The following is a 26,972-nucleotide window of genomic DNA, read 5'->3' as shown; positions in this document are numbered from 1 at the left end:
ATAGGCTGCAGAGCTGGGCTGAGAGATGGCAAATGGAGTTTAATGCGGAGAAGTGTGAGGTGATTCACTTTGGAAGGAGTAACAGCAATGCAGAGTACTGGGCTAATGGGAAGATTCTTGGTAGTGTAGATGAGCAGAGAGATCTTGGTGTCCAGGTACATAAATCCCTGAAAGTTGCTACCCAGGTTAATAGGGCTGTTAAGAAAGCATATGGTGTGTTAGCTTTTATTAGTAGGGGGATCGAGTTTCGGAGCCACGAGGTCATGATGCAGCTGTACAAAACTCTGGTGAGGCCGCACCTTGAGTATTGCGTGCAGTCCTGGTCACCGCATTATAGGAAGGATGTGGAAGCTTTGGAAAGGGTGCAGAGGAGATTTACTAGGATGTTGCCTGGTATGGAGGGAAGGTCTTACGAGGAAAGGCTGAGGGACTTGGGGTTGTTTTCGTTAGAGAGAAGGAGGAGGAGAGGTGACTTAATAGAGACATACAAGATAATCAGAGGGTTAGATAGGGTGGATAGTGAGAGTCTTTTTCCTCGGATGATGATGGCAAACACGAGGGGACATAGCTTTAAGTTGAGGGGTGATAGATATAGGACAGATGTCAGAGGTAGTTTCTTTACGCAGAGAGTAGTAGGGGCGTGGAACGCCCTGCCTGCAACAGTAGTAGACTCGCCAACTTTAAGGGCATTTAAGTGGTCATTGGATAGACATATGGATGAAAATGGAATAGTGTAGGTCAGATGGTCGGCGCAACATCGAGGGCCGAAGGGCCTGTACTGCGCTGTAATGTTCTAATTCTAATAATTCTAATTCTACTTGCATGCCAAACTGCGTAAGCAGCATGCGATAGACAGAGCTAAGTGATCCCATAACTAATGGATCAGATCTAAGCTCTGCAGTCCTGCCACATCCAGCCGTGAATGGTGGTGGACAATTAAACAACTAACTGGAGGAGGTGGCTGCACAAATATCCCCATCCTCAATGATGGGGGAGCCCAGCACATCAGTGCGAAAGATAAGGCTGAAGCATTTACAACAATCTTCAGCCAGAAGTGCCGAGTTGATGATCCATCTCTGCCTCCTCCTGAAGTCCCCAGCATCACAAATGCCAGACTTCAGTCAATTCGATTCACTCCGCGTGATATCAAGAAACGACTGAAGGCACTGGATACTGCAAAAGCTATGGGTCCTGACAATATTCCGGCAATAGTACGGAAGACCTGTGTTCCAGAACTTGCCGCGTCCCTAGCCAAGCTGTTCCAGTACAGCTACAACACTGGCATCTACCCTGCAATGTGGAAAATTGCCCAGGTATGTTCTGTACACAAAAAGCAGGTCAAGTCCAACCCGGCCAATTACCGCCCCATCAATCTGCTCTCAATGATCAGCAAAATGATGGAAGGTGTCATCAACAGTGCCATCAAGCAGCACTTGCTTTGCAATAACTTGCTCAGTGATACCCAGTTTGAGTTCCGCCAGGGCCACTCAGCTCCTGACCTCATTACAGCCTTGGTTCAAACATGGACAAAAGAGCTGAACTCAAGAGGTGAGGTGAGAGTGACTGCCCTTGACATCAAGGCAGCATTTGACCGAGTATGGCATCAAGGAGCCCTAGCAAAACTGAGGTCAATGGGAATCAGGGAGAAAACTCTCAGCTGCTTGGAGTCATATCTAACACAATGGAAGATGGCTGTGGTTGTTGGAGGTCAATCATCTGAGCTCCAGGACATCACTGCAGGAGTTCCTCAGGGTAGTGTCCCAGACCCAACCATCTTCAGCTGCTTCATCAATGACCTTCCTTCAATTATAAGGTCAGAAGTGGGGATGTGCGCTGATGATTGCACAATGTTCAGCACCATTTGCGACTCCTCAAATATTGAAGCAGTCAGTGTAGAAATGCAGCAAGACCTGGACAATATCCAGGCTTGGGCAGATAAGTGTCAAAAAACATTTGCGCCACACAAGTGCCAGGCAATGACCATCTCCAACAAAAGAGAATTTAACCATCTCCCCTTGACATTCAATGGCATTACCATCGCTGAATCCCCCACTATCAACATCCTAGGGGCTACCATTGACCAGAAACTGAACTGGAGTAGCCATATAAATACCATGGCTACAAGAGCAGGTCAGAGGCTAGGAATCCTGTGGCGAGTTGGCGAGTTTGAACTGGAGTGCTGGCTTGGGTTGCAATAGAATGCGAGAGTGGAAGTTTGGTAACTGAGGATAATTAAGGGTTAATTTTATCTTAAGTCTAATCTGTCTTTTAGTTAGTAGATTAACTTAACAGTTGCTGTTTGGGTTGGAGAAGGTGAGTTTTAGACCAGCTTTAAACAGGGCTCACTCAGGCTCTGCTTGCAGCTGCACCTTGTTAATTAGAGAATTGGCTTAAATCAGGGGCTAGAGTCAGTCAGTATGAAAGTGGGCCATCTTGCAGTGCTGACTTGGGTTGCATTGGAGTGCTATAGTAGAAGTTTGGTAACTGAGGAAGTTCGGTGAGGAGGGAGCGAGGAGCTCCTTTCATTTCCTACCTTTCCTCAGAGTGAGGGGAACCGAGAGCTTCCAAAGAGCACAGCTGACTGATGAGTAAGTCCTGGTAGGTATTTTTCAAAGTGGATTGAATTGTAAGTCATTGTTTTAGCAAGACTTAATTTATTTTTTTAAATTATAATATTCTATAGTTTTAAATTTAAAGGGTTTAGTCATGGCAAGAGAGCTTGAAGCCATGGGTTGCTCCTCTTACTGCATGTGGGAATCCGGGAACATTTCCAGTCCCCGGGACCAGCAAGTGTGCAGGAAGTGTGTCCAGCTGCAGCTCCTGGAAGCTCGGGTTTCAGAGCTGGAACGGGGCTGGAAACACTGTGGAACATCCGCGAGTCTGTGAACATTGTGGATAGCACGTATAGAGAGGTGGTCACACCGCAGCTGAAGGGACTTGAGGAAGGAAGGGAATGGGTGACCACCAGGCAGTCCAAGAGAAACAGGCAGGTAGCTCAGGAGTCCCCTGGGGTCCCGCTTGCAAATCAGTATCCATTTTGGAGGCTGATGAGGCTGGTTCCTCCAGGGAGTGCGGACGGAGCCAAGCTTCTGGCACCACAAGCAGCCTGTCGGCAAAGGAAGGGGGAAAGAGAGGAAGGGCAATAGTAATAGGGGATTCTATAGTCAGGGGAACAGATAGGCGCTATTGTGGCCGTCAACGTGACTCCAGGATGGTGTGTTGCCTCCCTGGTGCCAGGATGTCACTGAACTGCTGCAGGGCATCCTGAAGGGGGAGGGTGATAAGGCAGAGGTCATGGTACATGTTGGTACCAATGACAGAGGTAGAAAGAGGGATGAGGTCTCGCATCAAGAATTCAGGGAGTTAGGCAGTCGACTAAAAAGCAGGACCTCTCGGGTTGTAATCTGTGGATTACTCCCAGTGCCATGTGCTAGCGAGTATAGAAATAGGAGAATAGTACAGATGAATGCGTAGCTTAAGAGTAGGTGCAGGAGGGAGGGTTTTAGATTCCTGGACCACCGGGACTGTTTCTGGGGAAGGTGGGACCTGTACAAGCGGGACGGTCTACATCTGAACCAGAGGGGGACTAACATCCTTGCTGGCGGGTTTGCTAGTGCTGTTGGGAGGAGATTAAACTAATTTGGCAGGTGGAGGGGATGCAGACTCCTAGCAGAATAGGGACACAGCTAAACACAGGAAAGCAAGTCAGAGGGAATACAGCGGAAGTAAGTTTCAAGGGAGTAAGACCAGGATGGAAGGCCTCTACTTTAATGCCAGGAGTATTGCAGGTAAAACGGATGAGTTAAGGGCAATGATTGACACGTGGAATTGTGATATAGTAGCAATCACGGAGACATGGTTGAGGGAGGGACAGGATTGGCAGCTCAATGTCCCAGGATATAGAATCTTCAGGCGAGACAGAGGAGGGGGTAAAACAGGAGGGGGCATTGCAATATTAGTTACTGCAGTAAGGAGAGATGATTTCTTGAAGGGGGCATCAAATGAAGCTTTATGGGTGGAGTTTAGGAATAAAAAAGGGACAGCCACATTGCTAGGTGTTTATTATAGACCCCCAGATAGTCAGCGGGAAATTGAGGAGCAAATATGTGCGCAATTTGCAGAGGTGTGTAAAAATAACAGGGTAATTATATGAGGTGATTTCAACTTTCCCAACATTAATTGGGATATTCATCGTGTTCAGGGAGTGGAGTTCTTAAAATGTATACAGGAGAACTTTTTATCTCAATGTGTAGAGAATCCAACAAGGGAGGGTGCAGTGCTGGACCTAATTCTGGGGAATGAAGCCGGACAGGTGGTTGATGTGTTGGTGGGGGAGCATTTTGGTGATAGCGACCACAACATGGTACAATTTAAGCTTGTTATGGAGAAAGAAATAGACAAGTTGCAAAAAAGGGTTTTGGATTGGGGGAGAGCGAATTTGAGTAAAATAAGGCAGGATCTGGCCAAGGTAGACTGGAAAGAGTTACTTGTCGGGAAATCTACAGAAGAGCAGTGGGGGGCATTCAAAAAGGAAATGGGAAGGGTAATAGTTAGGAGCAACAAGCCCAGAGAACCATGGATGACCAGAAACATTCAGGGTACGATGAGAAGGAAAAGGGAGGCTTTCAGCAAATACAAGGAGAGCAAAGCAATGGAAGCATTAGTGGAGTACAGAAAGTGTAGGATGGAGCTTAAGAAAGCAATTAGGAGAGCAAAGAGGGGATATGAGAAAGCTCTGGCTGGTAAAAGTAGGGAAAATCCCAAGCTATTCTATAAGTATATCAATGGGAAGAGGATAACCAGGGAAAGAGTAGGACCCATTAGGAACCAAGGGGGAAATCTGTGGGTGGAGCCAGAGGACATTGGTAGGGTGTTGAATGAATACTTCACATCTGTCTTCACCCAAGAGAATGAGGATGTAGATATGGAACTTGGAGAGAGAGACTGTGAGGTTCTTGAGCAAATTGTCATAGGGAGTGACAAGGTATTGGAGGTTTTGGCAGGCTTAAAAGTGGACAAATCTCCAGGTCCGGACGATTTGTGTCCCAGGATGCTGTGGGAGGTGAGGGTGGAGATTGCAGGGGCTCTGATCCTAATTTTTCATTCCTCTCTGGCCACCGGGGAGGTGCCAGAGGACTGGAGAACAGCTAATGTGGTCCCACTGTTTAAGAAAGGTTGTAGAGATAAGCCAGGGAACTACAGACCAGTGAGTCTCACGTCAGTGATAGGGAAACTATTGGAGAAAATTCTGAAGGAGAGAATCTATCTCCACTTGGAGAGGCAAAATTTGATTAGGATTAGTCAGCATGGCTTTGTCAGAGGGAGGTCATGCCTAACAAATTTTTTGAGCATGTGACCAGGTGTGTAGATGAGGGTAGTGCAGTTGATGTAGTTTACATGGATTTCAGCAAAGCCTTTGTCAAGGTCCCACATGGGAGACTTATCAAGAAAGCAAATGCACATGGGATACAAGGTAACTTGATAAGGTGGATTCAAAATTGGCTTAGCTGTAGGAGACAGAGAGTGATGACAGATGGCTGTTTTAATGACTGGAAGCCAGTGTCCAGTGGCGTACACAGGAATCTGTGCTGGGCCCCTATTGTTTGTCATTTATATAAACAACATAGATGACTATGTGGGGGGTAGGATCAGTAAGTTCACGGATGAGACAAAGATTGGCAGAGTGGTTAACAGTGAGGTGGAGTGTCTAAGGTTACAGGAAGATATAGACGGGATGGTCAAATGGGCAGAAAAGTGGCAGATGGAATTTAACGCTGAAAAGTGTGAGGTGATGCACTTTGGAAGGAGTAATGTGACACGGAAGTATTCAATGAATGGCCTGACACTGGGAAGTTCCGAGGAACAAAGGGACCTTGGCGTGTTTGTCCATAGATCTCTGAAGGCAGAAGGGCAGGTTAATAGGGTGGTGAAAAAGGCATATGGGACACTTGCCTTTATCATTCGAGGCATAGATTACAAAAGCAGGGAGGTCATGTTGGAGTTGTACAGAACTTTGGTAAGGCCACAGCTGGAGTACTGTGTGCAATTCTGGTCACCACATTATAGGAAGGCTGTGATTGCATTGGAGGGGGTGCAGAGGAGATTCATCAGGATGTTGCCTGGGATGGAGCATTTAAGCTATGAAGAGAGGTTGGATAGGCTTGGGTTGCAGCAGAGAAGACTGAGGGGTGACATGATCGAGGTGTACAGGATTATGAGGGGCATGGACATGGTGGATAGGGAGCAGCTGTAGCCCTTAGTTGAAGGGTCAGTTACGAGGGGTCACAAGTTTAAGGTGAGGGGCGGGAGGTTTAAGGGGGACTTGAGGAAGAACTTTTTACGCAGAGGGTGGTGACGGTCTGGAATGCCCTGCCTAGGAGGGTGGTAGATGCAGGTTGCCTCACATCCTTTAAAATGTACCTGGATGAGCACTTGGCACGTCATAACATTCAAGTCTATGGGCCAAGTGCTAGCAAATGGGATTAGGTAGACAGGTCAGGTGTTTTAATGCTTCTGTGCAGACTCAAAAGGCCGTAGGGCCTCTTCTGCACTGCATTATTCTGTGGTTCTGTGAGTAACTCACCTCCTAACTCCCCAAAGCCTGTCCACCATCTACAAGGCACAAGTCAGGTGTGTGATAGAATACTCTCCACTTGCCTGGATGGGTGCAGCTCCAACAACACTCAAGATGCTCAACACCATCCAGGACAAAGCAGCCCGCTTGAATGGCACACCATCTACAAACATTCACTCCCTCTACCACCGACGCACAGTAGCAGCAGTGTGTACCATCTACAAGATGCACTGCAGCAACGCACCAAGGCTCCTTAGACAGCACCTTCCAAATCCGCGACCTCTACCACCTTGAAGGACAAGAGTAACAGATGCATGGGAACACCACCACCTGCAAGTTTCCCTCCAAGTCACACACCATCCTGACTTGGAACTATATCGCCGTTCCTTCACTGTCGCTGGGTCAAAATCCTGGAACTCCCTTCCTAACAGCACTGTGGGTGTACCTACCTCACATGGACTGCAGCGGTTCAAGAAGGCAGCTCACCACCACCTTCTCAAGGGCAATTAGGGATGGGCAATAAATGCTGGCATAGCCAGCGACACCCACATCCCATGAATGAATGAAAAAAAAGATACAAACCTAGCCTGTCGAACCTTTCCTCATAAGACAACCTGCCCATTCCAGTTATTAGTCTGGTAAACATTCTCTGTACTGCCTCCAACGCATTTACATTCGTTGTTGAATAAGGAGACCATTTCTGTACACAGTACTCCAGATGTGCTCTCACCAATGCCCTGTATACCTAAAGCATAACCTCCCGACTTTTGTATTCAATTCCCCTCGCATTAAATGATAACATTCTATTAGCTTTCCTAATTATGTGCTGTATCTGCATACTAACCTTTTGCGATTCATTCACTCGGACACCCAAATCCCTCTGCATGTCAGAGCTCTGCAATCTCTCACCATTTAGATAATATGCCTCTTTTTACTTCCTGCCAAAATGGACAATTTCACATTTTCCCACATTATACTCCATTTGCCAGATCTTTGCCCATTCACTTAACCTATTGATATCACATTGGCTATTTTCCAATCTTATGGAACACTCCCCGAAACTGGGGTAATTTTGTAAAATTAAAACCAACGCATCAACTATCTCACTACCACTTCTTTTCACATCACGTTAACGATCTCTCTGAGGTCATAACAGAGTTTAGGCAGCTATAAAAGAGATTAATAAGTAGGATCTCTCAGATTATTCCTGATCCACTTGCTAGAAATTGGAGGATAGAGCAGCTGACTGTGTGGCTAGAGAGATAGTGCAAGAAAGGTGTCTAGAGGTCTTTTGCTATCTTCACCTGGTCTTATTGTAACAGGGTTTAATTTTCAGACACACTGTGTTTTGAGCTCCCCCTTGGTGAATCCTTGTTCACAGCTTTCCAATTATAAGGCAAAGAAATGAGCACAAACAGGCTTCCTTAGATTTAAAGAAAGAAAGTGAAATTTATTCAACCTTAAACTTAAACTCTAACTTGGTTAGCACCTGCGGATATATAACATGCCCATGCTAGCACGCACATGTGATACACACATGCAAATAGGGACAATAAAGAGGGGAGGAAAATATTGTAGAGAGGTTTGAGGGAATATCAGAAGAGTTTCTTATTTACTGTGCTTCAAGCTCACTTGATTGTAGGTAGTCTCGCTGTTCGTTGGGGCGCAGTATTCTTCTTAAACCTTCTTCATGTCGGAGACGTTTCTCTCTTTGAGGTTCACGTGTTTTCACAAGATTCAGTTCCATGGGAAAGAGAGGGAGGCAGGCAGGACTGGAGAGGAGGTTTCGTTCCAACCGGGAGCGCACGGCTTTCTCAGTTCAAATTCTTTTTTTCCAATTTAAAACTCCCCGTGTTGGCCAGCATGTGGTCACGTGACCAAAGCGTTTCTGATGGCGAAGCCCACTCCATGCTGTCTTGGTTCTTCAGGATCCCTGCCCTGCCAGTAGAAGGTGTAATCTTGCTCTCTTAGAGATCCGCTCGCAGGGAGGCGTGTCTCCTGAAGTGCTGCAATGTCCACATTGAGTCTACTGAGCTCGATGTTAATGATGGCGGTCTTCCAAGAATCGTTAATTTGTGCAAAGTCTTCTGACAGGCCAGGACACATAGTTCTGATGTTCCAGCTTACAAAATGAAGGGCTGGTACCTTCTTTCCTTTTTTTGTCGTGCTGTTTGGTGCGGTGTTACAGTCCACTTGTCGGGCAATGACCCTGAGCTCCAAGCACCCATTGAAGCAGGTGGACTGTGGCGGGACAGAACCTTTCTGACTGGGGGTTGCCCAGTTTGAGGTGGGCGATAGCTGTCCAATGAGATGCGATGACCTCTCCCACCGACAAAGGCAACCCATGGGGCCCAATCTCTACACCAATTGAGCTGGACTTAAAACCCGTAACTGCTGCCTTCCGTGTTGTTTTGGTCGCTGTGAGGCGACTATGGAGTGACCTCTCCATGGCGCATGCCTGGCTGGATGTATGGAGGCTGTGAGTTGCCCAAGCATCAAAACCCCCCTCTCGGCCTTTCCAGTGGGATCCAAAGGAGTGCAGAGCACAACGTTTGGCACCGGTATGGCTGCAGGAACTGCCGGAAACATGCCAGAGGAAACACATGACCGCCTTAGGGGTCCAGCTCCGGATTTTCTGTTAGGGTTTACTCCCTTAGCCTTGGTCTCTCCCGAGACGCCCACAAGGCAGTGAGGTTGTTAGCTCCTATCCCTGAGCAGTGGCCCTAACAAGTAAACTGTGTGATTTCATGGAGGGAGAGGGAAGGGAGGAGGGGGTGCAAGGAGAGAGGGAGGGGGTGCAAGGAGAGAGGGAGGGGGAATGGGAAGAGGGGGATGTGAGGGGGGAGGGGAGGGAAGGGGGGAAGGGTAGGGATCCTGAAGAACCAAGACAGCATGGAGTGGGCTTCGCCATCAGAAACTCTTTGCTCAGCATGATAGAGCCACCTTCAAATGGCTCGGAACACATACTGTCCATCCGACTGCTCACCGCCTCTGGTCCAGTACACCTACTCAGCATCTATGCTCCAACACTCTGCTCCCCACCTGAAGTTAAAGACCAGTTCTCCGAGGAACTCCATAATATCATTAGCAGCATCCCCAACACCGAACACCTATTCCTGCTGGGGGACTTTAACGCCGGGGTTGGGGCCGACCATGACTCATGGCCCTCCTGCCTTGGGCGCTATGGCGTTGGAAGGATGAATGAGAACGGGCAGAGACTGCTTGAGTTGTGTACCTATCATAACCTCTGCATCACCAACTCGTTCTTTTATACTAAACCCTGTCACCAGGTTTCATGGAGACACCCAAGATCACGTCGTTTGCACCAGCTGGACCTCATCGTCACAAGGCGAGCCTCTATAAACAGTGTTCAAATCACACGCAGCTTCCACAGTGCGGACTGCGACACCGACCACCCCCTGGTGTGCAGCAAGGTTAGACTCAAACCAAAGAAGTTACATCACTCCAAGCAAAAGGGCCGCCCGCGCATCAACATGAGCAGAATTTCTTATCCATAGCTGTTCCATAAGTTTCCAAATTCATTTGAAAAAGCCCTTCAAAACAATCCGACAGGGGATGCAGAGACAAAGTGGGCCCACATCAGAGACACCATCTATGACTCAGCAATGACCACCTCTGGCAAACGTGTGAAGCGGAATGCAGACTGGTTTCAATCTCACTTTGAAGCGCTGGAACCTGTCATACCTGCTATGCACATTGCACTGTTGAACTACAAGAAAGCTCCCAGCGAGTTAACATCCGTAGCACTTAAAGTAGCCAGACGCGCTGCACAAAGAACAGCCAGGCGCTGTGCAAATGACTACTGGCAACACCTATGCAGTCGTATTCAGCTGGCCTCCGACAACGGAAACATCAGAGGAATGTATGATGGCATTAAGAGAGCTTTTGGGCCAACCATCAAGAAGATCGCCCCCCTCAAATCTAAATCGGGGGATACAATCACTGACCAACGCAAGCAAATGGACCGCTGGGTGGAACACTACCAAGAACTGTACTCCAGGGAGAATGTTGTCACTGAGACCGCCCTCAATGCAGCCCAGCCTCTACCAGTCATGGATGAGCTGGACGTACAGCCAACAAAATTGGAACTCAGTGATGCCATTGATTCTCTAGCCAGTGGAAAAGCCCCTGGGAAGGACAGCATTACCCCTGAAATAATCAAGAGTGCCAAGCCTGCTATACTCTCAGCACTGTACGAACTGCTTTGCCTGTGCTGGGATGAGGAAGCAGTACCACAGGACATGCGCGATGCCAGTATCATCACCCTCTATAAGAACAAGGGTGACCGCGGTGACTGCAACAACTACCGTTAACACCTGTTCTGTACTAATGCTTTGTCTTTCAACACACCATTAACATATTGTTTGCCTTTGCTCCACGACCTTTTGGTCAGCTATGTGGCCTTGTCCAATCTGCACCTTCTCCTTTGTTATCTCTTGCCCCACCCCCACCTCACTTGCTTATAACCTGTGACATTTTTAATATTTGTCAGTTCCGAAGAAGGGTCACTGACCCGAAACATTAACTCTGCTTCTCTTTCCACAGATGCTGCCAGACCTGCTGAGTGGTTCCAGTGTTTCTTGTTTTTATTTCAGATTTCCAGCATCCACAGTATTTTGCTTTTATATTACAGTGGAATCTCCCTGCTCAGCATAGTGGGGAAAGTCTTCGCTTGAGTCGCTTTAAACAGGCTCCAGAAGCTGGCTGAGTGTGTCTACCCTGAGGCACAGTGTGGCTTTCGAGCAGAGAGATCCACCATTGACATGCTGTTCTCCCTTCACCAGCTACAGGAGAAATGCTGCGAACAACAGATGCCCCTCTGTGTTGCTTTCAATGATCTCATCAAAGCCTTTGACCTCGTCAGCAGAAGTGGTCTCTTCAGACTACTAGCAAAGATCGGATGTCCACCAAAGCTACTAAGTATCATCACCTCATTCCATGACAATATGAAAGGCACAATTCAACATGGTGGCTCCTCATCAGACCCCTTTCCTATCCTGAGTGGTGTGAAACAGGGCTGTGTTCTCGCACCTACACTGTTTGGGATCTTCTTCTCCCTGCTGCTCTAACATGCGTTCAAGTCTTCAAAAGAAGGAATTTTCCTCCACACAAGATCAGGGGGCAGGTTGTTCAACCTTGCCCGTCTAAGAGCGAAGTCCAAAGTACGGAAAGTCCTCATCAGGGAACTCCTCTTTGCTGACGATGCTGCATTAACATCTCACACTGAAGAGTGTCTGCAGAGACTCATCGACAGGTTTGCGGCTGCCTGCAATGAATTTGGCCTAACCATCAGCCTCAAGAAAACGAACATCATGGGACAGGACGTCAGAAATGCTCCATCTATCAGTATCGGCAACCATGCTCTGGAAGTGGTTCAAGAGTTCACCTACCTAGGTTCAACTGGAGTGGCACAGTGGTTAGCACCGCAGCCTCACAGCTCCAGTGACCGCGGTACGATTCTGGGTACTGCCTGTGTGGAGTTTGCAAGTTCTCCCTGTGACCACGTGGGTTTTCGCCGGGTGCTCCGGTTTCCTCCCACAGCCAAAGACTTGCAGGTTGATAGGTAAATTGGCCATTGTAAATTGCCGCTAGTGTAGGTAGGTGGTAGGAGAATTGAGTGAAGGTGGGGATGGGGTAGGAATATGGGATTAATGTAGGATTAGTATAATGGGTGGTTGATGGTCAGCACAGACTCGGTGGGCCGAAGGGCCTGTTTCAGTGCTGTATGTCTGAAAAAAATAAAAGAAAATTACTGCTGATGCTGGAAATCTGTAAAACAGGAAGTGCTGGATACACTCATGCCAGACCTGCTGAGTATTTTCAGCACTTTCTTTTTTTATTTCAAGGAACAAGGCAGATGAGCTGAGAGCACAGATTGACACTTGAAAGTATGATATCATACCTATTATTGGAATATAGCTAAAAGGGCAGGAATGGCAGTTCAATATTCCTGGTTTCAGGGTTTCCGACGGGATCGAGAGGGTGTAACAAAAGGAGGAGAGGTTGTAACATTGGTTCACCAGAAATAATTGCAGCTGAAAGGAGGGATGATATACTAGAAGGCTTATCAAATGAGGCCATATGGGTTGAACTAGGGAAGAAAAAAAGGGCAATCACAGTGCAGGAAGTGTACTATAGATCCCCAGTCAGAGGAAGAGAGAAGAGAAAATATGTAGGCAGATTGCTGAAAAGTGCAGAAACAATAGGACAGTAAAATTGCAGATTTTAACAATGCCAATAGTAGGGCCATAGAGTCATATGACACAGATGGAGGACAATCAGTCCATCGAGTCCATGCCAGCTCTCTTTGGAGCAATCCAATCAGTCCCATTCCCCAGCTCTGTTCCTACAAGTTCATTTCCCTCAATTACCCATCCAATTTCCTTTGGAAATCATTCATCATCTCCACTTGCAACAACCTCATCGGCAGTGAGTTCCAGGTCATTACCACTCATTGGCTGCTTTCTGTGCAGTTAGTGACTCTATGATCATCCAGTCAGGGGAAACAGCCTGTCAGCATCTACCCTGTCAATCCCTCTCAGAATCTCACATGTTTCAATAGATAACCTCTTATTCTTCTAAACTCCAGAAAATATAGGACAATTCTACTCAATCTCTCCTCATAGGATAGCCATCTCATCCCAGGAATCAATCTAGTGAACTGCCTCGAGGGCAAGTATATCCTTAAAACTGCAAAGAATACTCCAGGTGTGGTCACACCCAAGCCCTGGAACAATTGTAAGAAGATTTCTTTACCCTTGTACTCCAAACCCCTTGCAAGAAAGGCCAACAAACCATTTGCTTTCCTAATTGCTTGCCGTACCTTACTTTCTGTGTTTCTTGAACAAGCACACCAAGGTCCCTCTGAATATCAACATTTCATAGTTTCTCACCAGTTAAAAAACATCCCATTCTTCTGTTCCATGCATTTCCCCACTTTATTCTCCTTCTGCCACTTTGCTGTCCACTCTATTAACCTATCTACAACCCTTTACAGATTCTTTCTGTTCTCCAGCTTCTATTATCATAGAGTCATAGTCATAGACTCATAATAGTACAGAAGGAGGCCATTCAGCCCATTAAGTCCATTCTGGCTCTCCGTAGAGCAATCCAGTCAGTCCCAATTCCTGCCTTTATCTCTGTAGCTCTGTAACTTTATTTCCCTCAAGTGCCCATCCAATTTACTGATGAAATCATTCATCATCTCCACATCCATTATCACCTGTTGTGTAAAAAACATTCTTCCTCACAGCAACCCTGCACCTATTGGTCAAAACGTTTAATCTATATTCTCTAGTGCTTGTTCCATCAGCTAATGGGAACAGTTCTTCCTTGTTTACCTTATTTAAACCTGTCATAATCTTGTATACCTTTATTAAATCTCCCCTCAATCTCCTGTGTTCTAAGGAGAACAATCCCAGCTTCTCCAACCTAACCTTGTAACTAAAATCCCCCATCCCTGGAACCATTCTGGTAAATCTCCTCTGCACCCTCTCAAGGACCCTCACATCCTTCCTAAAGTGTGGTGACCAGAACTGGACTGAATACTCCAGTTGGGGCCCAAATAGAGCTTTACAAAGGTTCAGCAGAACTTCCCTGCTTTTGTAATCAATGTTTCTATTTATGAAGCCCAAGATGCAAAATGCTTTGATAATTACTCTCTCAATATCCGACCACCTTCAAATAGCTAGGCACATGCACCCCCAGGTTCCTCTGTTCCTCTACACTCTTTAGAACTGTGCCATTAAGTATATATTGCCTCTCCCTATTCCTTCTGCCAAAATGCATCACCTCACAATTCTCAGTATTAAATTCCATCTGTCACCTGTCTGCCCATTCTGCTAGCCTATCTATATCCTGTTGTAGTTGATTGACATCATCATTGTCTGCCACATCTCCAAGTTTGGTATAATCGGCAAATTTGAACTTTTACTCTGTATTCCAATATCCAAGTCATTTTTCATCACAAAACAAAAACAGTGGTTCTAGCACTGACCGTCAGGGAACACCACTATCAGTCTACCATCATCCAGTCTGAAAAACAATTATTTGCCATGACTCGCTGTTTTCTGTACTTAAGCCAACTTTTTATGCAAGCTGACACTGACTCTCCTATTCCATGAGCCTCACTTTTGTTGACCATCCTTTTAGGTGGCATTTTGTAAAATGCTTTCTTAAAATCCATATTGACAACTTCCACCACATTCCCTTCATAAACCTTCTCAGTTACTCCATCAAAAAACACAATTAGATTAGTCAAGTACGTTCTGCCTTTTACAAATCTCTCTTTTACAAGGCACTCCCTAATTAACCCAACCCTTTCCGGAAGACTGGAGGATAGCTAATGTTGTGCCTTTATTCAAGAAGGGCAGCAGGGATAAGCCAGGGAACTATAGGCCGGCGAGCCTTACATCAGTGGTGGGAAAGTTATTGGACGGGATTCTGAGAGACAGGATTTATATGCATCTGGAAAGGCATGGTCTGATTAGGGATAGTCAGCATGGCTTTGTGCGTTGGAAATCATGACTCACAAATTTGATTGAGTTTTTCGAGGAGGTGACCAAGAGGATTGACAAAGGCAGGGCGATGGACATTGTCTACATGGACTTTAGCAAGGCCTTTGACAAGGTACCGCATGGTAGGCTGGTCCACAAGATTTGAACACATGGGATCCAGGGTGAGCGAGCAAATTGGATACAGAATTGGCTTGGTGATTGGAGGCAGAGGGTGGTAGTGGAGGGTTGTTTTTCAGATTGGAGGCCGGTGACCAGTGGTGTGCCGCAGGGATCAGCGCTGGGCCCTCTATTGTTTGTCATATATATTAATGACTTGGATGTGAATGTAAGGGGCATGATTAGTAAGTTTGCAGATGACACCAAAATTGGTGGTATAGTGGACAGTGAAGAAGGTTGTCTAAGGTTACAACAGGATATAGATCAACTGGGAAAGTGGGCAAGGGAGCGGCAAATGGAATTTAACGCAGACAAGTGTGAAGTGATGCATTTTGGGAAGTTAAACCAGGGATGGAGATATGCAGTGAATGGCAGGGTCCTGGGGAGTGTTGTTGAGCAGAGAGACCTTGGCGTGCAAGTACATAGTTCCCTGAAAGTGGCAACACAGGTAGACAGGGTGGTGAAGGAGGCGTATGGCATGCTTGCCTTCTTCGGCCGAGGCATTGAGTACAAGAGTTGGGACGTCATGTTACAGTTGTACATAACGTTGGTTAGGCCGCATTTGGAGAACTGTGTGCAGTTCTGGTTGCCGCACGACAGGAAAGATGTGATTAAGCTTGAGAGGGTGCAGAAAAGATTCACAAGGATGTTGCCTGGTTTGGAGGGCTTGAGTTATAAAGAGAGATTGGATAGGCTGGGTCTGTTTTCCCTGGAGCAAAGGAGGCTGAGAGGGGACATGATAGAGGTATATAAAATTATGAGAGGCATAGATAGGGTAGATAGCCAGAGTCTGTTTCCCATGGTAGGGGTGACTAAAACTAGAGGGCATAGATTTAAGGTGAGAGGGAGGAGGTTTAAAGGGGATCAAAGGGGTAAATTTTTCACACAAAGAATAGTGGGTATCTGGAATGAGCTGCCTGAGGAGGTGGTGGAGGCAGGAACAGTAGAGACATTTAAGAGGCATCTGGACAGGTACTTGAATGAGCAAGGCATAGAGGAATATGGAATTAATGCAGGCAGGTGGGATTAGTATAGATAAGCATTGTGGTCGGCATGGACACAGTGGGCCGAAGGACCTGTTTACATGCTGCACGACTCTATGACTTTATGACTCTCCAAGTGCCTGTTGATTTATTTCCCTGATTATTATTTCTAAAACCTTACGCACACTGATGTTAAAGTGACCAGCCTGTAGTTGCTAGCACTGTCCTTATACCCTTTCTTGAATAGGGATGTCACATTTCCCACTCTCCAATCCTCTACCTTCTTCCCTTCTTTCTTGTGAAGATTGGAAGATTATGACAAGTCCTTCCACTATCTCAAATCCCACTTCCTTTAGCAAACTGGAATACAGCCACCCGGACCAGGAGATTTATCCCCTCTAAGCATAGCCAGCCTTTCCGGGATGTTCTGCCTCTCAGTTTTCACCCCATCCATTACCTCTATCATCTCCACTTCGATTGATACTTTGTCAGCATCCTCTTCTTTAGTAAACACTGATTCAAAGTAGTCAAATATTCGAGCCTTGCCCTGCGTCTCTCAGCATATATCACCCTCGTTCTCCCTACTCGCCCCCAACCCGCCTCTTACTACCTGCTTACTATTTACATGCTGGCAGATTTTTGGATTCCCTTTTATGTTAACTGCCATTATTGGAATGTACCTAGCCTGTACCTGAAATATCTCCTCCTTAAAGATTACCCATTGTTCCATGTTACAGTTCATCCTCACTCTTGGGTTCCATTTAACCCTGGATAGATTCCCCCCGCCCCCCTTCCAATTTAGAAGTTCCACTTCAGATTGTTCCTTAATCTTCTCCATTACTAATCTAAACCTTACGATATGTTGATCACTCTTACTCAAGTGCTCCCCACAGACACTTGGTCCACCTCATTCCCCAGCACCTGACCAGCAATGTCTCCTTCCTAGTTGGATCAAGAACATACTGGTCAAGGAAATTCTCCTGAACAATTCTCCTGAATTTCCTCCTCTCCTTAATCTTTACTCTAACGTTATTCCAATCTATATTTGGGTAATTAAAGTCCCCCCCCCCACCCCCCCACAATATCACCACTCTATAGTTCTTGCACATCTCTGTGATTTTCCTGCAGATTTTCTTCTCCAGCTCTCTCTCTGAATTTGGAGGCCTATAGAATATCCCCAGTTGTGCGATCATCACCTTTTTGCTTCTCAACTCTAAACAAATGGATTCTGTCTTTGCCTTTCCAGGACATGCTCCCTTTTCAACTCTACAATATCTTCCCTAATCAGTACTGCCACCTCACCTCCCTTCGTTTCTTTCCCTATCTTTTCTGAACACTTTATATTCTTCAATATTAAGTACCCAATCTTCATTTTTCAGCCACTTTTCCATTATTGCAGCTACATCAGATTCCCACATGGCTATCTGTGCTTGTAGCTCACCAACCTTATTTACCACACTTTGTGCATTTACATACATGTATTGTAAACCTGTCCTTGTATTCCTCATAGCCCTTCTTAATCTGCTTCTCTCTAATGTGGTACTCCTTCCTTCTTTTGTACTATCCAACACTCTCACATTATGCACCTTATTCCTCTTTTTTCCTTCTATATGCTGGTGCCCATCCTGTCAATTCAGTTAAAACCCTCCTCAACCACATGAGTAAATGTCTACATGAGGACATTGGTCCGAGTCCTGTTGACATGCATCACATCCCTTTGAATAGGTGGTTCCTGCCCCAGAACTGGTCCCAATGCCCCAAGAATCTGAAGCCCACCCTCCTGCACCATGCTTCAAACTACAAGTCTAGAACTGGCTAGGCTCATAGTCTGAGGATAATTGGCCAGTCATTTAGGACTGGCATGAGTAGAAATGTCTTCACTTGTAAGATTGTGAAGCTTTGGAATTGTCTATTCCAGAGAGTTGTCAATTCTCATTTATTGAGGATAGTCAAGACTGAGATTGATAGATTTTGAAGACTAAGGGAATTAAGGGAGATGGGGGTAGTGTGGGAATGTGGAGTTGAGATAGATAATGAGTTATGACCTTATTGACTGTCCTACTCCAGTTCCTATTTGTTATGTTCTTTATGTCCTTTCTTACATGTATGTGTTCTGGACACGTCGACATCAGAAGGGCTCCATCAAATGTTAGTGAGGATGGGGTTGAAATGACATTGAGTTTACAGCTCAGGAACAGGCGATTTGGACTGACAGGTCTATAGCAGTGTTTATGCTCCAGGCAAAAACCTCCTCCCACCTTATCTCATCTCACACCATTAACATATCCTATTCCTTTCTCCCTCATGTGTTTATCTAGCTTCCCCTGAAATGTATCAATAATATTCACCTCAACCACTCCGTGGTCCGTTACCCCGCAAACAGGGTGGTCAGCCAAGGTTCAAAACTATTTAACACAATTTCCCTGCTTTTTAACACGATTCCTCTTGAAATGACCCCCAGTGCTTGGATTATTTTTTATGCCCTTTTAGTAATTTGTGTATCTGTACCCCTAGATCCCTTTGCTCCTCTATACCATTCAGACTTTGATTATCCAAGCAGTATGTGGCCATCTTCTTCCTATCAAAGTGCACCACCTCACACTTGTCTATGGGAGGACTAAGGGCAGGGTAGGGTACAGTGGCCTGGTGACAGGATGTGATGGCAGAGGCTCACAATGTGAAGGTGAGCTAGGGGGAGGGGGAGGGCTGCATTTGTCTCTCTGGTTGCTGTTTTGAACCAGGGTTATTTGCAATCTGATTGTCACTCGGTGCAGAGATCTCCCAGCTGAGGTGATTCACTTTGTCTGATACTTCCCCCAGTGCTGGTTCTAGAACAGGCTCTAACATCTGCTCTTTTGCAGCTCTTTGATCACATTGTGGACTGTATTGCGAGATTCCTATCAAATCTGAAAATCACGGAACGCCTTCCTCTGGGATTCACCTTCTCTTTCCCCTGCAATCAGACTGCCCTGGATCAGGTGAGAGCTTGGCCATCCCATGTGTCTGTCTCATTTCTCTCTCGATCCACCCTCAGCACAATACAGCAAGCAGCAGTTTATATTCTGTGTTTTACATTGAGCAGCATTAACTGACTGGGGTGTTAAACATCCCATTGGAGATCAGAGTTTCATTAATCAGGGCTCTTCTGCTCTCCAGGGGATCCTGTTGAAATGGACCAAGGGATTTAATGCTTCAGGCTGTGTAGGAGAGGATATAGTACAGCTCCTGCGGGAGGCCATTCAACGCAGAAAGGTAATGACTTTCAGCCCAGGTGCTGCTGTGTGACAGACCCAGACTGACCGACCTGTTTCCGGGGAGACTGACCGACCTGTTTCCGGGGTAACTGACTGACGTCTTTCCACGGTAACTGACCGACTTGTTTCCACGGTAACTGACCGACCTGTTTCCAAGGTAAATGTCCGACCTGTTTCCGGGGTGACTGACTGACCTGTTTCCGGGGAAACTGGCCGCCCTGTTTCTGGGGTAACTGACGGACCTGTTTCCGGGGTGACTGACCGACCCGTTTCCGGGGTCATTGACCAACGTGCTTCCAAGGTGACTGATGGACCTGTTTCCAAGGTAACTGAACGACCTGCTTCCAAGGTGACTGACGACCCGTTTCCAGGGTGACTGACCGACCCATTTCCAGGGTAACTGACTGACCCGTTTCCAAGGTGACTGACCGACCTGTTTCCGGGGTGACTGACCGACCTGTTTCGAGAGTAAATCACTGATGTGTTTCCCGGGTAACGGGTGTGCCTTGCAGGAGTTTGACCTGGAAGTAGTTGCCATTGTAAATGATACTGTTGGAACACTGATGTCATGTGCGTATGAAGACCCGAAGTGTGAAGTTGGTCTCATTGTTGGTGAGTGTTCATTGGAATATGTCCCAGAGTGTGGGGAGGGATGTTTAATAGTGATTGGTCAAGGGTCATGTACGCTGGGCCATGGGAGAGGTGGGGCCATGGGCATTGGAAGAGGCAGGGCTGTGGGTGCTGGGTGGTATTGGATGGGACTCTTCACTGTGTGCTTGTCCTGGTTTATCTGCAGGAACTGGCACCAATGCATGTTACATGGAGCAGATGAAGAACATTGAGAAATTGGAAGGTGATGATGGAGAAATGTGTATCGATATGGAATGGGAAGCATTCGGAGAGGGTGAGAGGAATCAGTTCGCTGAGTTTGTGACTGAATTTGACAAATTAGTGGATCAACATTCTCTGCACCCAGGAAAACAGATGTAAGGATTGAATCTTAATTAAGTTTTAATTAATTAATTAATTAATTGTTGCAACTCCTCCTCATCACCATCTCCTGTACCTTCGTGGTTTAATTTTATAACATATCACCTGTCTCTACGGAGAGATTAATTAATTAACTAACTTCACACTTCGGGTCTTCATACGCACATGACATCATTGTTCCAACAGTATCATTTACAATGGCAACTACTTCCAGGTCAAACTCCTGCAAAGCACACCCGTTACCCGGGAAACACATCAGTGAATTACTCTCGAAACACGTCAGTCAGTGACCCCGGAAACACGTCAGTCAGTTACCCTGGAAACAGGTCGGTCACTTACCCCGGAAACAGGTCACTCAATTAATTAATTAATTACTTAATTAATTAAGTTTAGGGGGGATATGCGTGGAAAGTTCTTTACGCAGAGGGTGGTGGGTGCCTGGAACGCGTTGCCAGCGGAGGTGGTAGACTCGGGCACGATAGCGTCTTTTAAGATGTATCTAGACAGATACATGAATGGGCAGGAAGTAAGGAGATACAGACACTTAGAAAATAGGCGACATGTTTAGATAGAGGATCTGGATCGGCGCAGGCTTGGAGGGCCGAAGGGCCTGTTCCTGTGCTGTAATTTTCTTTGTTCTTTGTTCTAATCTACAATCACATCCATTGGAAAGGGGGCTTGTAATAGTCCTCTGTACACTATACACTCGAATTGACTCAACACACCCGTTCAATCTCCTCCCACTGTCCATGTAACTCTCTGCCCGATCTGGTGCTCACACTCTTGCTCACATCATAGAGTACATTCAATATTGGCTTTAACAGACATGCTCCAAAATGCTGCTCGTTCAATCATTGCCCCCAAACCCTCATTACGCCCATGCCTCTCTACGTCGACATTTCTTGCAAATCCCACGTCTACTCTGTGCACAATCCCTGTCCCCACTCCCTGCTCCTCCCTGGGCTTCCCACTGCTGCTCCCAATGACACTACCTCTGTTTCCTGCTGTACCTGTTTCAGAGTGGCTGTCTCACCTGTTTCACCCTGTCCTGTGCTCTCTCTGTAGCTATGAGAAGATGATCAGTGGGATGTACCTGGGTGAGATTGTTCGAAATATCCTGCTACACCTCAGTGAGAAAGGACTGATCTTCCCGGGAATCACAGCCCGTCGGCTGAGGGATCGAGATGTCATCAAAACCAAGTTCCTGTCGCAGATTGAAAGGTAGGAAAGTAATCACACGGGACCCCACTTCTCAGACTCACACTGAACCCCACATCTCAGACTCACACTGAAACTCACATCTCAGACTCACACTGAACCCCACATCTCAGACTCACACTGAACCCCACATCGCAGACTCACACTGAAACTCACATCTCGGACTCACACTGAAACTCACATCTCAGACTCACACTGAAACTCACATCTCAGACTCACACTGAACCCCACATCTCAGACTCACACTGAACCCCACATCTCAGAATCACACTGAACCGCACATCGCAGACTCACACTGAACCCCACATCTCAGACTCACACTGAACCCCACATCGCAGACTCACACTGAACCCGACATCTCAGACTCACACTGAACCCCACATCGCAGACTCACACTGAAACTCACATCTCGGACTCACACTGAAACTCACATCTCAGACTCACACTGAAACTCACATCTCAGACTCACACTGAACCCCACATCTCAGACTCACACTGGACCCCACATCTCAGACTCACACTGGACCCCACATCTCAGACTCACACTGAACCCCACATCTCAGACTCACACTGAACCCCACATCGCAGACTCACACTGAACCCCACATCTCAGACTCACACTGAACCGCACATCGCAGACTCACACTGGACCCCACATCTCAGACTCACACTGAACCCCACATCTCAGACTCACACTGAACCCCACATCTCAGACTCACACTGAACCGCACATCGCAGACTCACACTGAACCCCACATCTCAGACTCACACTGGACCCCACATCTCAGACTCACACTGAACCCCACATCTCAGACTCACACTGAACCCCACATCGCAGACTCACACTGAACCCCACATCTCAGACTCACACTGAACCGCACATCGCAGACTCACACTGGACCCCACATCTCAGACTCACACTGAACCCCACATCTCAGACTCACACTGAACCCCACATCTCAGACTCACACTGAAACTCACATCTCAGACTCACACTGAACCCCACTTCTCAGACTCACACTGGACCCCACATCTCAGACTCACACTGGACCCCACATCGCAGACTCACACTGAACCCCACATCTCAGACTCACACTGAACCGCACATCTCAGACTCACAATGGACCTCACATCTCAGACTCACACTGGACCCCACGTCTCAGACTCACACTGGACCCCACATCTCAGACTCACACTGAATCCCATATCTCAATATCACATTGTATCTCTGTGATTTTAATATCCCTCTTTGTCCTCTCCCTCTCTCAGTGATTATGGGGATCTGCAACATGTTCAATCCATCCTGGAGGAGCTGGGCCTGCCGTGTGGGAGTGAGGACTGTGTTGTGGTGAGGGAGGTATGTCTGATAGTGTCCCAGAGAGCTGCTCAGCTGTGTGGGGCTGGACTCTCCGCCGTGCTGGAGAAAATGAGAGAAAATCGCCAACTGGAACAGCTGAAGATTACCGTCGGGGTGGATGGGACTTTATACAAGTTACACCCTCAGTAAGTGTCACCGTGTTACATTTCCACTAACCCAACACACATATATTGTCCACACACAATATTCCCATTGGTCAGACTCTGTTTTAAGGTGACGTGGGTCTCTCGAGCTAGGTTTTCCGCTCTGACACTGGTTTAAGGGGACCCGGAGTGTCTTGGGTTGGTTTTCCCATTCACACTCTGGTTTAAAAGGTCGCAGAGTATCTTGGACTGTTTTTCCTGATTAGACTCTGGTTTAAAGGAGTCTCTCTGGCTGGTTTTCCTAGCCTAACCCTGGTTTAAGGGAATATCTTGATCTTGTTTCCTTGCTCTGTCACTGGTGTAAGGGGTTGTAACTGTCTTGGGTTTGTTTTACGGTTCTAACACTGGTTTAAGGAGATGTAGAATATTCCAGGACTGGTTTTCCCACTCTGACTTTGGTTTCTGCTGATAGTTTTTCCCGGATTCTCCAGGACACAGTGAAGGTTTTGGCTCCAAAGTGTGAAGTGGATTTCCTGCTGTCTGAAGATGGCTCTGGGAGAGGAGCAGCTCTCAGTGCTGCCGTGAACCTTCGCTGCCATAACAACCAGGAACACACAGACACACATTCCAGATACTCAGGACAGAATATCAGCATCAAAGGCACCAAGATCTCAGGAATAAACTGACTTCTCTTTGTCAAATCTCTGTGAATCACACTGGACCATCAATGTGATTGTTTCTCTCTGTGGAGAGTTCACCAGACTGAGATACTCAGTAAGTCCCCTCACAGCAAGGCTATTTAAAGGGTTAAATTATGAAGCCAGGTTGCCTTGGATTCCCTTGAATATAGAAGATGATTCATGGATGATCTAACGGAGGTGTTTAAAATGACTGAAGTATTTGACAGGGTCAGTATAGAGAAACTATTTCACTAGTGAGGTGTTCCAGAACAAAATTTAAATTACAGCCAGGTTGTTCAGGGTGATGTCAGGAAGCATTTCTTCACACAAAGTGGAGTGGAAATCTGGAATTCTCTGTCTCCCCAAAAATCTGTTGAGCGTGGGGTTCAACTGAAAATTTCAAAACTGCAATTAATATGATTTTTGAAAAAAAAACAAAAAATGCAGGAAATACTCAGCAGGTCAGGCAGGAGAGAGAGAAACAGAGTTAATGTTTCAGGTCACTGACCCTTCATCAGAACGGAGTTTCCCCAGTGCTGTACTAATTCCTTTAATCAATATTACCATCCCCAACTTTTTTTCCCTTCCCTGATTATCCTGTAACACAACCTTATTTACCAGACTCCATGTGTTTACATACATTCACTCCAACCCCAAATTAGACTGCTTCGTATTGCCCCACGCCCCCTGTCTGATCCCTCCTATTTCTGAACTGTTCTTTACTCTTGTGCTATTTGTCTCTCCCAATCCTCTGCATCTTATTTCTCCTCTCTAATGTTTCATCCTGGTTCCACATCATTTCTCCCCCACCCCCACCCTGCTCCTGCCAAATTAGTCCCTAAAACACTACTTAACCTTCCCGTGAGGATATTGGTCCCAGCTCTGTTGTGGTGAATCTGGTCCACCATGAACTGGTCCCAATGCCCCAGGAATCTGAAACCCTCCCCCTTGAACCACTTCTCCAGCCTTGCAGTAGCTTGTTCTACTATTCCTATATTAACTAGCACATGGCACTGGGACTAATTCAGAGATTACTACATTTGAGTCCAGCTTTTCTCACTAGCTTCCTAACTGACTGCAGGAGCTCAACCCTTTTCCTACCAATGTCATTAATACCCATATGGACCACAACTTCTGATTGTTCCCTCAAAATGTTCTGCACCCACTCAGTGATGCCCTTCACCCTGGCACCAGGGAGATAACACACAATGCAGGACTCACGTCAGTGGTTGCAGAAACACCTGTCTTTCCCCTATTGAATCTCCAAGAACCACTGGATTTCTACACTTTGCTGTGCCCCCACCTCCAGTGCAGTCATTGGCCCCACAGTGCCATGAATGTGCTGTAGACTACACTCCCCTCAAGTGCCATCACCCTCACTGATAGTCAGTGCTGAAAAGCAGATTGAGAATGCCACATGCCCAGAGGATTCCTGCACTATTTTCCTCTTCATCCCCTCCCAGATGGCCACCCACTTACTATCCTCTCTGTAGCTGTGGGGTGACCACCTCCTGGAACATGTGCTCCAGGAAATTCTCAGTCTTCAGTGACTCCAGCTGTTCCTCAAGTTCAGAAACCCTGAGCTTGAGTTCAAACAGTGGCTGGTGCTTCCAACATATGTGTTTATCTAGGACACGTGCAGCATTCCCACATTCCACAGGAATTGCAGGCAATGGGTCTCAGCTTCCCATCATGTTGTTTATAAAATGTTTTGATCCAATTCTTCCTGTTCTCAGCACCTGTTAGGATATTTTTGGGTTTCGCAGTGGGTTCTGACTTTATAAAAAGCCCACCGGAAAACCCCAAAGCTTCCAATGTTCGGTAACTGCTGTTCCCACTCTCAGCAACGGTCAGAGAGGTGTTGGAGCAGAGAGGGAGGGGGACTGAGAGAGAGAGAGGGGAATAGAGAGAGAGAGAGAGCAGAGAGAGAGGGACAGAGAGAGAGAGGGGAATTCAGAGAGAGGGCAGAGAGAGAGAGAGAATGAGGGCAGAGAGAGAGGGAGAGAGAGAGAGAGAGGGGAATACAGAGAGAGGGCAAAGAGAGAGACAGAGAGGGCAAAGAGAAAGAGAGAGGGCAAAGAGAAAGAGAGAGGGCAATGAGACAGAGAGGAGGGCAATGAGACAGAGAGGAGGGCAATGAGACAGAGAGGAGGGCAATGAGACAGAGAGGAGGGCAATGAGACAGAGAGGAGGGCGGAAGACAGAGAGGAGGGCGGAAGACAGAGAGGACGGCGGAAGACAGAGAGAGGGGGGCGGGAGAGAGAGAGGGGGGGCGGGAGAGAGAGAGGGGGGGGCGGGAGAGAGAGAGGAGGGCGGGAGAGAGAGAGGGGGCGGGAGAGAGAGAGGGGGCGGGAGAGAGAGAGGGGGCGGGAGATGACAACGAGAAGGGGGAGACGACACGAGGGTAACACAGGGGTAAGACAGACTGAGGATAAGACAGAGTGGGGATAAGACAGAGTGGGGGTAAGACAGAGGGGTGTAACACAGAGTGGGGTAACACAGAGGTGTGAGAACACAGGGGGAAGCACAGGGTGGGACACAGAGGGGGGGAACACGGGGGTGGTGAAAGACAGATAGTGAGAGGAGGGTGAGAGAGTGATCAAGATAACTCCTGACAGATGGACATCGATCTGGAATACTCCATATTGCTAGAAGTGTGCAGGCAGAGATTGACTATTTGTGCAAGCAAAAAAAATGGCAGGTATCTCACTAAATCATAGTAACGAAAGTAAGTCAATAAATTAGTCTTCTTATTGAGAGGTTCTTCATAAAAATGCACATTTGTTGCTATTTTGATTAATAGTATAATAACCTAGGAGCTAGGTTATTGTGTTTAGTAACTCATTTTAAATGGCAAAAGTCAATTAGGGAATGTTTAAATGTCTATGCTCTGGCTGGCATTACTTTCACTTGGGACACAAGCTCAGTGACATGTTGAAAGATGCTGGACTTTTACTTCTATATAAATGTTGCAATTCCGCTGCTATCCATTTGGACTCGCGTTTTTCCAGAACTTGTATTGAGGGAAAACAGGCAAGAAAATCCAAGGAATATCCAGAAGTCAGCACAGTAAATTCCTCATGAATGCAAGAGTACAACGTAATAGGGCTGAATAATAT

The 26,972-nt window shown here is 46.8% G+C and overlaps 1 protein-coding gene across 1 annotated transcript in view; it reads left to right on the top strand.

The window, feature by feature from the left end:
* Positions 1-23,859, top strand: part of LOC137360258 (hexokinase-1-like) — a 46,881-nt gene extending 23,022 nt beyond the window's left edge. Inside the window, exons 3-9 of the mRNA XM_068025760.1 lie at positions 19,112-19,228; positions 19,407-19,502; positions 20,017-20,116; positions 20,301-20,490; positions 21,560-21,715; positions 22,982-23,215; positions 23,646-23,859. Of these exons, the coding sequence (XP_067881861.1) occupies positions 19,112-19,228; positions 19,407-19,502; positions 20,017-20,116; positions 20,301-20,490; positions 21,560-21,715; positions 22,982-23,215; positions 23,646-23,859 (1,107 nt within the window). The remainder of the gene's footprint in view (positions 1-19,111; positions 19,229-19,406; positions 19,503-20,016; positions 20,117-20,300; positions 20,491-21,559; positions 21,716-22,981; positions 23,216-23,645) is intronic.
* Positions 23,860-26,972: the final 3,113 nt, after the last annotated feature.

The sequence above is a fragment of the Heterodontus francisci genome, unplaced genomic scaffold (assembly GCF_036365525.1).
Source record: "Heterodontus francisci isolate sHetFra1 unplaced genomic scaffold, sHetFra1.hap1 HAP1_SCAFFOLD_592, whole genome shotgun sequence".
Taxonomy (NCBI): Eukaryota; Metazoa; Chordata; class Chondrichthyes; order Heterodontiformes; family Heterodontidae; genus Heterodontus; species Heterodontus francisci.
Note: the sequence above shows the minus strand (reverse complement) of the source record. Positions and strands in the feature narration are given on the sequence as shown.